The sequence below is a fragment of the Vicia villosa genome, linkage group LG1 (assembly GCF_029867415.1).
Source record: "Vicia villosa cultivar HV-30 ecotype Madison, WI linkage group LG1, Vvil1.0, whole genome shotgun sequence".
Taxonomy (NCBI): Eukaryota; Viridiplantae; Streptophyta; class Magnoliopsida; order Fabales; family Fabaceae; genus Vicia; species Vicia villosa.
The window spans coordinates 151290709-151301571 of record NC_081180.1 but is presented as its reverse complement, the minus strand read 5'-3'; the positions used below and the strand labels follow the sequence as shown (position 1 = coordinate 151301571).

At 33.0% G+C, this 10863-nt stretch overlaps 1 protein-coding gene and 1 long non-coding RNA gene across 3 annotated transcripts; both read right to left on the bottom strand.

The window, feature by feature from the left end:
• Nucleotides 1-524: 524 nt before the first annotated feature.
• On the bottom strand, nt 525-2782 carry LOC131644464 (patellin-4-like). The gene is made up of 3 exons (XM_058914975.1): nt 1714-2782; nt 1456-1580; nt 525-1242 (listed from the first exon to the last, which is right to left on the bottom strand). The coding sequence occupies exons 1-3, from the start codon at nt 2572-2574 to the stop codon at nt 837-839; spliced, it is 1392 nt and encodes a 463-aa protein (XP_058770958.1). The 5' UTR covers nt 2575-2782; the 3' UTR covers nt 525-836.
• Nucleotides 2783-6995: 4213 nt separating this feature from the next.
• On the bottom strand, nt 6996-9649 carry LOC131619034 (uncharacterized). Of its 2 annotated transcripts, none has more exons than XR_009288925.1 (5): nt 9164-9649; nt 8662-8916; nt 8455-8538; nt 8301-8378; nt 6996-7255 (listed from the first exon to the last, which is right to left on the bottom strand). It is a non-coding gene; the product is annotated as an uncharacterized LOC131619034 (long non-coding RNA). The 2 variants fall into 2 exon arrangements; XR_009288924.1 differs by having other exon boundaries at nt 9210-9647.
• Nucleotides 9650-10863: the final 1214 nt, after the last annotated feature.

The window sequence follows — 10863 nt, the reverse complement described above, 5'->3', positions numbered from 1 at the left end:
AAGTTTGTGGTTAAATAATGAACGTACTAATTCTTTTCTCTCTTGTTAGTTGTCGGTTGATGCAATGCATGGCTATGGAATCTTAATTTGGTACACATCATATGCAGGACGCGGCGTACATGACCGCTTCATTCACTCTTCACAGATTAGATGATTAGTATATATCCATATACCACAGTAAGACAGGGTATGGTCCCCGACAATGCTCTAGCTTTATTCCCTGCATTGACTCTCTGCATATCTCTTAGATTCAATTATTAATTTACTGTCTTGAGCATATATTAACCCACTCAATATGTACTAGTACTAATAGTGTATTACTTAACATAATGATGAATATGACACGATGATAATTACGCATAAATTTTAATGCGTATCTGGACACATTAAGTTTTAGGTTTTGAATCGCCCCCACTAGTTTATGCAAACCAGATACAGATAGATAAACCGATATAAATTCTTTTTAATATACTTCAAAAACTTTGACAGTAAATGCAGATAAATACAAACGATGTGGCCGCAAATGCAGTTACAATACTCTCAAACTTTATTTGGCAGACAAAATTCTAATTAGAACATAATTTACAACTACAGCTACAACACGAAATTTTCTATTCCATCAACTCATGGCTTTGAGGTTCAGATGTTAAAAAACTTGTGGTGGATACATAGGCAATCAAATTCAAATGTAGCCATCATGAACTACCATATGAATCTTTAGCAGAAAGTAAAATTGATCTATCTGCCATCAATTTCATTTCGGTAGCTTCTGGCGTACTGAGAGCAAAAGAGTATACAGTATCATCAAATCAAGTGGAAGAAAAAAACACCATTTGTTATGATAGCAAGATGAACATGGGAACTGTGACTCGTGTTTTCGATCTATAATACATTTTCTTCTTCTTGAAGTTACCATTTTCAACTGTTATCAATATCTTCCCCGGTTCACTGATATAGAAAGAGTTTCTTGTACTGTCGCCAACAACATTTTGGTTTTGTAGTAATATAACGTATGATCCTTCATCGTCTGGAACGAACTCTTCTTTGAATGTCACATCCCATCCAACAACAGTTATATCCCACATTATCGTCACCCCAGACTCATGGACTGGAAATTCAATTCTAGAAACTGAATTCGCTCGGATTTTATGCTCCAAAACCTTATCATCAGCGGTGAAATCTTGGTCGTTGTTCCTCCGTAGACCTCCATATTCAGCCGGAAGATGTTCTGGGGCTATGTACCTGTGACATGCCATAATGTTAACCAGAATAGTCTCAAGTTTTTGGAGATCCTATTTAAACGTGATTTAACAGTGACAATATTTTATGAGGCCCTATCCTGTGCGGTAGTCTGTCTTGCACGGTCACAAAGACGACTGTTAACTGTAGTTGAATAAAATAATATTTACAGAATGAGACAATTGAGAGTTCATGTTATAGTTTAAAGACACTCACTTGAGGAGAATTGGTGTGACCCTTGGTGGTCTTGCAAAGATGAACTTCTTTTTATTTCTTTGATTCAGAAACCTTGAGAATAGCACTTGTGATGTGTAGAACCAAAATGGTGCATTTACAACAATCTGCAAAAAAGGAACAATAAAAGACTCGAAATTAGTCGTTAGTCTTTCTGATAATATATAAACTATAAGCTGTTTTCATATTCTGTTCAGCTGAAAACACAGCCGAACTCGATCTGAACTTCAACGTACTAACATTTTTGTAAATGATTTCCGGATAATAGTTTTGATACAACAGAAGAGCTTTTTTGCTGATTGAGTGAAGCTCTTTCATTCCTTGAAGCGGCGCGTTCTTCAAATCATAAACCTGAATAATTCCATCAACTCCACCTCTAAAACACAACCTTTTAACAGCAGTTTCCATCATTTGAATCCTCCACCTCAAAAACAACTCACACTTCTCTTGTGTTCCAAATATCTTCTTATACAAACCCTTCTGTTTGTAAACCTCGTAAAGATGGTAACAAACCGGACGACCTTCCTTATCTCGACTATTCAAAAACCCGACATTTTCAAAATCCGAACCCAAATCTTCGTCAAGAATCTTATCAATATTATTCTTAATCCTCCAAATCATTGTCTTCTGCAACATCTCAAATGCATCATTGACTCTAAAATCTTTCGCCTTTAAGAATTTCCTCAAAACAATATCAGTACCCTCATGTCCCTTGCTTGGTAACAAAGGAACACCCCACAAAGTTATTTCTCTAAGATTTTCCTTTGTCAATGCAACATCTCTTTCACCTAACAAATAGTTTCCGAGAATCGCATCCTGAATTTTGCATCGAAACTCCAACAACGATTTCTTTATCTTGAGCTTAATCTCAGCCGGACTCGGTCCTCCAACTCCTGATCCGTCACTAACTTCTCCGGCCGATTCTTGTTCTTGATCACAATCATGACAATGATCATGATAACGATCATGATCGTGATCATGATTGTGATCATGATCCTCTTGGTCCTTATTGTTAAGGCTTTTATGATTTTCAGTGAAATCTAAAGGGATATTAGTATGATCATCATTAATGTTGAACTCGTTTTCATACGAATCATTCATGGCCTCACAATTCGTTATAGGACACCTCTTCCGTGGTCTATTTTTCCGGCAACGAGCCTTTGCCGGAAAACTGGAGCATGGAAGAGGTGGAGAGGATGGAAAAGGAAGAAGGAAAAGTGAGTTTAGAAGAATAAGAAAATAGTTTTGATTATGGAAACAAAAGATAAATGTTGAGAGATGATAGATGAGTTTGTTGTATTGATAATTCTGAACCGTTAATTGAATGGCGCCAAATATAGACACAAAAGCTAATTTAATTGGTTTCATTGGCAATTCATATCCTATTGCAAACAACTGGCTTCCATGCATTATTATATATCAAATCACATCAAAATCAAATTACGTATTAATGAGTTGTTTTTTCATTTTTTTTGTCTTAAAAAATTTGTTTGATTTGACTTATTGTATTACATGTACATGTAAAATTTAAATAAATTATAAGAATTTTTTTAAGATAAAATTATAAGCTATTTGTATTCAAAATAAATTTTTTTTTTTAATATTTAAAAGACTTAAATGCAGTTTTGACCCTCCAAATTTTTCAATTGTTTGATTTTGATCCCACGTTTTCTAATTGCTTGATTTTAGCTTCCAAGTTTCATGATTTTTGCCACTCAAATTTTCCTCCTCTAATGACATGTAGACTAAATTTCTTTTTTTTGTTATTTTTTCTCCTTTTTTTTTTTAACTTTAATCTCTACAATTTTATTTTTCTTCTTTTTAATAGTTAACCTTTGAACACAATATCTTAAAAATCTCAAATATTTCATTCAACATATGTCTAATAAAAAATTATTTTGACAACAAAAAAGATAGACCATTACCTAATTAAAATTTCAAACTCTTTGTGATTAATTTAACGACAAAAAAATTTATAATTTTCTAGGTTTTGAAATATTTTTCATTTTCTTCGTTGAACTCAAGACCATATCATACCAAAACACCGAAACATCGTCTATCCGAAATTCACAACACCATATGAAATTCGATGCACAGTTTTCTTTATTGGGAAATATTGTTTTGATTAAAAAAAACATGAATCTTTTTGGCAATTTACATTTTGAGGCAACAAGGACGGGAGGGATTGTACTATATTGAATGAAGAACATTGCATCTGAGAGATATATTAACCAAAATCTTCTTGTTTTGATAATATGTGTTCATTACATTTAAATGATTCAAGGTTTACATTTATATATGTTGTGATCATGAAGCTAGTTACGCTCTAACTAAAAGTTAGTTACACAGTTTAACTTCCCTAACTTATTCACTAATCACCTAGCCAACTTTCCAAAGATAGCATACCTATCTATGGTTGGTATATTCTTCAATACTCCCCCACAAACGCATGGAGGTTGAAGTGAAGCTACTATGAGTTTGTTTTTTAAGCCAAAATTGGTTGGTAGTGGTTTTGTTAACATGTGAGCGATTTGTGCAACATGGTGAATTCGCACCTTGATTGATACCACTATTTCATAGACAAAATGGATACCAAGGTCTATGTATTTAGTTCTAGAATGTAGGATTGGATTATGAGGTAACATAAAAGCACTACAGTTACCATTGAGTAACGTAGGAGCTAACTAGCTGGTATGAAGTTCAAATAAGAGTGATTCAAGCCATAGTAATTCATAAATTGTGTGAGTCAAAATTTATACTCTGTTTAAGTATTTGATCGTACCACAAGTGGCTGCTTCCTTGAGCTTCCTAAAATCAAATTATGACCAAAATAAACATAAAAATATGGACTTGATCTTCGATCATCCAGGTCACTTACCTAATCTGAATCACTATAGGCCCTAAATGAAAATGTTTACAAAGGATTGGCTGCTGAAAGTGTCAAACCATGAGTGACAGACCATCCATTTTCATCGTCCATGTTAACTTTGCATAGTCGATCTTTGATGTATTTTGTTTGAGTTAAGAGCATGGATCTGTTGGACTTGTAATGCACCTCAATGCAAAAGAAATATTTTGGGATGCCAAGATTTTTCAGAGCAAACTTGTCATAAAGTTTGCTAACGAGAACATGAATTGGTGTAGAGGATGTGTCATTAAGAAGTATGTCATAAACGTATACTAATGCATACAAAGTAACATCTTGATGCTTGTAAACAAAAAACTCTATGATCATATTTGTTAGAAGAAAAGCAAAATTAAATTAAGGCTTGATGAATTTTTTATACCAAGTCCTTGGGGTCTACTTCAAACTATAGATGGATTTTCATAACTTGTATACCAATGATGAGTTTGAGCTAGGTGGTTGTTGTATATAGACTTCTTCATGGAGGTCACCATTAAGAAATGCATTATTGAAGTCTAATTTGTTGTAATTTTATGTGATAGCGAAGAACAAAATAACTTTAATGGATGTTGGTTTTACCACAAGGGAAAAGGTTTCATGAAAGTCAAATCTTTTTTTTGATGAAACTGTTTTAATATTAGCCCCGTGATAAGTGCCAAAAATGCGGAAAATACATAAACACTTACTAACTTATTTTGCAAGCAATGAAGGAAATAATCCCCTAATTTATCACCAAAAAAACCCCAACTCATTTTGCTCTTATCACTTGAATTCAAAAGAACATCATCAAATTTACTCTTTTCGCTTCAATTTCAGAGTAACTCAAGTATGTCAATATACTTGAGAGCTTCTACATTGATTTCCTATGTCTAACAACATGAACCTTGTTGAAAAAACTCTGTATTTTCTCAATTTAGAAATGAAATAGGAATAACATGATAGCTTCATTGTTGTTAATTTCATGTATAGAACTAATGCGTGTTTATTTATCTGAATTTATACAACATGATGAGCGCTAGGGTTTATGCTTAGAAATTAACATGCTATAAATTCTAGATTGCTATGAATAGGAATAGATAAATCCATATAGCTTGACTATTGGTTGATTGGGTATGGTATGTCAAAAATATGTAGAACAATTGAAATTGTAGTCAAAAGTGTGACCTAGATTTTCATCATTTATGTTGAAACATCATACATCCGAAAGAAAGGTTGAACTCTCATGTAATTAATCATATTACCTAACGATAATTCGATTTGTGTATGTTGTTAACAAATAATTATAGATGGCTCTAAAAAAACCAACCGCATGAAGGAAAAGACAATTTGGAATAGGGTCATCTATAGTACCCTATGATGGTCACAGATTTAGAAGCCAGGTACATGAAGTATTTTGTACTGAATTAGATAGTAAAAACATGCTACAATAGTGGACAATTAAACTGGGAGACTCAGGGAACTCCTCAGGCATCGTACAGTAAATTGACATTAGAGGATGGGGTGTTTTAGCACATCCTCCCAACGCATTAACCTAGACATCATTCTGCAATTTTATGCAAATGTCAAGCCACCTGAAGACTCGCCATTAGCAATATTATCTTAGGTACGAGGGCAAGTATTGAATTTGAAAAAGACACCATCCATGCCTACCTTGAAGATACTTATGTGATTGATCTGAAAATATTAGATCATTTTGCTAAGCAATTAGAAAATCTAACTGAGATTATGATCAGATAGTCGTAGAGATATGTAATGATGCAAAAACCTATGAGGTGGGGTGAGATGGTAAACCCATTCTCTTTAAGAAATTTGATATATCCATCCAGTCCCAAATTTGGATGGCATTCATTCTCCACAACGTTAACCTGAAGAGTCATACTTCATATGTGACTCTTCCATACCACACAGTTCATTTGATACATCCTTAAAGGGAAACATGTAGACATTTCCTAAGTAATATCCAACAGAATTTGGGGTATCCTGAATTCACAATAAAAGCAATATCTTGATTTTCTTGGCTTAATCAAAGGATTATGCATGCAACATAATATGGATATCTCAAATCACGCACTATGCCAAAATAAGCTTTTAATAGCGCTTATTTTAAATTTTAATAGCGCTTTTAAATGCTATCAAATCCGCCGCTATTGTATGTTCGCTATCTATAATAGCGCTTTAAAGCGCTATTAAAAATGCAGCCTTTATTATCGCTTCCATTTAAAGCGCTATTATAGCCTTGCTTGAAAGGTCATTTTTCTATAGTCAATTTAATAGCGTTTTATGAGAAGCGCTATTGAAAGCCCTTATTTTTGGGTTTTTTTTTTAAGAAAATATCATAGTATGAGATTTTGTAACTATGCTACATCCAAAAATATATGTGAGTATCAACAAACCTCACACACACACAAAAATATATATATATATATATATATATATATATATATATATATATATATATATATATATATATATATATATATATATATATATATATATATATATATATATATTCTCAACTTTCACCTAACCCAATCCTTTGTATAATAAAATATGTTTGTCAGATCATCTTAATTTAAAATGCATAAAGTAATTAAAATATAAATCATAAAGCTGAATATGAAAAGTATGCATATAATTAACAAATATTAATAACCACTTGAATGTAACATAGACCTTGACATTCTAATCCTTGTTAAAATGCATTAATTTTTATAAAAGAAAATACATATAATCTTTAGAGAATTCAAAGCAAATAGTCTTCGTGGCAGCCTTATCTTGAACTTTATCGAGCCTTATATCTGGAATCTTGAAATGAAACTAGAGTAGTTTCAAGTATGTATAGTCCATCATGGTTTGCAAGGCGAATATTGGAGATGCCTATAGTAATATTATTCAAAATCAATAGAATGCTCAATGGATATACAAAAAAATCCCATAGAATATTATCAATAGATTAACTTTCAGTGAATAGACAAGTTTAATAGAAAAGTGACTACATTTGTTTTCACAGAATAACACATAATTGTATAAGAATGGTGCCAAACAAAACAAAAGTAAGACAAAACAAAACACAATTGAGCATAATAAATTTGTAAAATAATATATTTGTAAATAAACTTCTAGCTTCAGCAAGTCCATTGTGCTAAAGCATGAGCTTTGTGTGAATCACAAACTGAAGTAAGATTGATTTGGCCTATGCAATGCATGATTTATCATAAGAATAGACTACATAAAAGAAATAATACACATAGGACTAGACTAGTACATGATTTAGCAATGAGTAAAACAATATAGTGTACTCACAGAACATCAGTTTCATAAAATGCAAATTCGTACATGATTCAAGACTCAACAGATCTGCCTTTGAAATCAAGAAAAAACCAATATATCATGTTCTAGTTGCTCATGTATGAAATTGAACTTACCACACAAGTTCTAGCATATGATTTATTGGAGAATAAGGTTGTTAATAGATGGAATACATGTTTAGAAACTTGAACTTTCATTATAACAAATATTTTTTATCTGATGCGTTGCTAAAATCATCTTTTGAAAGTACTTTTTTTGTTCTACTACTTTGATTCAAAAGCTACAAGAAAGTCCCTTGTCCTAAGAGAGTAGCAGAATCCCACATAGCCAGTAGAGTATTATAGATCATGCTTATATTAAGTTCAAATGTCTTTCATGTAACTAGACCATCCTAGTATGCACAAGAATTCAACAACATATGAAACAGGATATGTAAAAACAATACTTCAATAAACATGTTTCGTTAAACTCAAACCAGTAGTAGATGAGAGATGATATATAAGATCCAAGGGGAAGACATGAAAAAACCAGGAAAAAGCAAAATAGAATCATTAACACAAGATTCGTCAAGGAAATGCAAGACCCACTACAACCAGACACTCGCTCAACTTACCTATAAGAGATAAATATCATATACGTGCAACATCTTCTAGGGAAATGCAAGACCCACTACACCAACTACCGCAAGGAACTGCACTAATGGAATTGATCAGAAATGAGTGTACATATACAAATACAAAATTAAGGTCAACAAAGAGTAAGAATACCTTCTCATGCTTGACCGTAGGAGGAGGTAAAATGACCTTCTGATAGGGAAGCCGCCAAGTCTTGCACACGGAACCACATATGGGCTAGATTTGTGATAAGCACCATAGTACACATCAATGACAAATATTTAGATAAATACAAAATATGTGTGCTCATGAAACCCAAAAATGACAGAATAGAGTTGTCCTACAGTGAGAGAAACATACCTGGTTCTTAGTTTGTACATCCATCCATGTTCTCAAACTTCTAATTTGTTGATTCTTGCCACCATTGTGTAGTTCATCATCAGAAAAGTGAAATACTTCATCTTAATTTTGACCAAAGCAGAGGTAAAAGAAAACCTCGAGCAGTGGAATGCCACTGATGAAAATAAGAAACAGTATGAGAAAGATTGGTCTCTAATGACTACCACCCATTCAGCTTTCTTCAGTATAGGTGTATATGCCACAAAAACTCCTCACCTAAACAACATCCAAGTTAATCCTTCATGAATCTTGATTAATATTTTACACTATTTTTAATAAAATAAGAAATTTATCAGAAATTCAAACACTAGATAACAAAAACTAATACCCAACTGATATAAACCAAATTAAAAAATAAATTAAAGTTCGATAGTAAAAAAAATATAAATGCAATAGCCATAAAATTGATGTTTACTTAAGCAAGGACAAAAAATATAAATGCAATAGCCATAAAATTTATAACCTTGTCAAGTTTGAGGATTGAAGAAGATATTACATGTAAAGCTTACTTTTATGTGAATCAAAATCTGGAATCTTGGACACACAGTATTTTCAAATGGAAGATGGTTTTAGGGTTTCAATAGATTTTAGGAACCAAATAAATTGAATTGAGTTATGGGTTCAATTGATTTCTAGGGTTTTAATTGGTTTATAGGATTTCTTAGTTATGGGTTCAATCGATTAGTTATGGGTTCAATCGATTATGGTCTTAGGGTTTCTAAGTTGTTGAATGGAACTGGGTTTGACGAAGAGCACAAAAGTGTTTGAAGGAGGTAAAAATGGAGAGTGGTCTGGGTTAACTTGTTAAAGGAGGAAGGTGAGGCACCGACAATGAAAAAAAGGTGAAGGAGGAAGGTGAGGGAAGCCGACAATGAATAAAAAGGTGAATTGATAAGGGTCATAGTCTAACTCCCATATGAAAGAAGCTCAACTCGTGGGTTTGATTTTTTAAATAAAATTATAATTTTTAAAAAAAATATAACGGTGAGTGTTTTGAGGAATAAGAGTTCGATGATATTTTTATCTTTTATTTTATTTAGTAAAAGAGATTATGATAGCGCTTTTTGAAAAGTGCTAAGAAATGAATATTCTTAAAATAGTATCACTTCAAAGAGCGTGTTTTTTTTAAGCAAGAAATAATAGCATTTTGAAAGAAGTGCTATTATAGGTATCATCTATTAATAGCGCCCGTGTACAAAACGCTATTATAAGCTGATGTTTAAAAATTTTAATAGCACTTCATAAAAAAGCGCTATTAATTTAGCGCTATTATATTTTAAACTTGTAGTAGTGACGGGAGAGAACCGCGTGTGTATTTCTGAAATTTATGCAAACAACAGCAGACCATAATTTTCATTGTTTCACATGTTTTAACTGCAAAATGAATACAAATATCATTATCAACACTATATGCATGACATATATATATATATATATATATATATATAGCCAATACTACAAAATGTATCCAAAGTCGATAAAGTCGCTAACCAAAATATTATCCAAATACAATCCAAAGTTGATAAACAATAAAACCAAAATACAATCCAAAGTCGATAAAAAACTATTATCCAAAGTCGAAAACCAAAATACAATCCAAAGTGTACAAATGTGAAAACTACTGCATATGGAGGACTATGAGTCAGCCTGTCACTCTTCCAGCGTTCCTGCGCTACCTCATGTACTACAAAGCTTCCTGAGCCTCTGCCATGATGTCATCTAAAACAGCTCTAACCTCATAGCCATCAGGAAACAGTCCTCCATCAATATCTATTTGTTCAATCTCTACGATACGAAGACACCTAGGCAACACATCATGAGTATGATCGGCACTAGCTTGTTCCTCCTCTAGAATCTCCTGATGAGCTGACCTAGGTGGGTTTCCTCGAGCATCGTGTACCAGATATGGATGGGACACCTTGAAGAATCATCGGATGTAACCGTCCACGTAGCTCCAATTGTTTGGCGCTATGGTACTTTGTGCCTCATATGACACGAGATGATTAACACAATATCAAACATGGCATCCATATCCCTGCGTTTCATTAGGGGAGGAGCATACACAACATGATCTTGAGGAATGTACTGCATGTACCCGAAATGACGCATGACGCGCTCAGAAAAATGAGCAGTCGTCTTCGTCAAATGGAATCATCACACGGT

Bases quoted from the DNA above. Each gene is read 5' to 3' on its own strand.
- LOC131644464 (XM_058914975.1), bottom strand. From the start codon at position 2,574: ATGAATGATTCGTATGAAAACGAGTTCAACATTAATGATGATCATACT. The intron at 1,581-1,713 runs GTTAGTACGTTG...CCTTTTTTGCAG, and splicing joins CGGAAATCATTTACAAAAAT to ATTGTTGTAAATGCACCATT. The intron at 1,243-1,455 runs GTGAGTGTCTTT...GGCATGTCACAG, and splicing joins GTCACACCAATTCTCCTCAA to GTACATAGCCCCAGAACATC.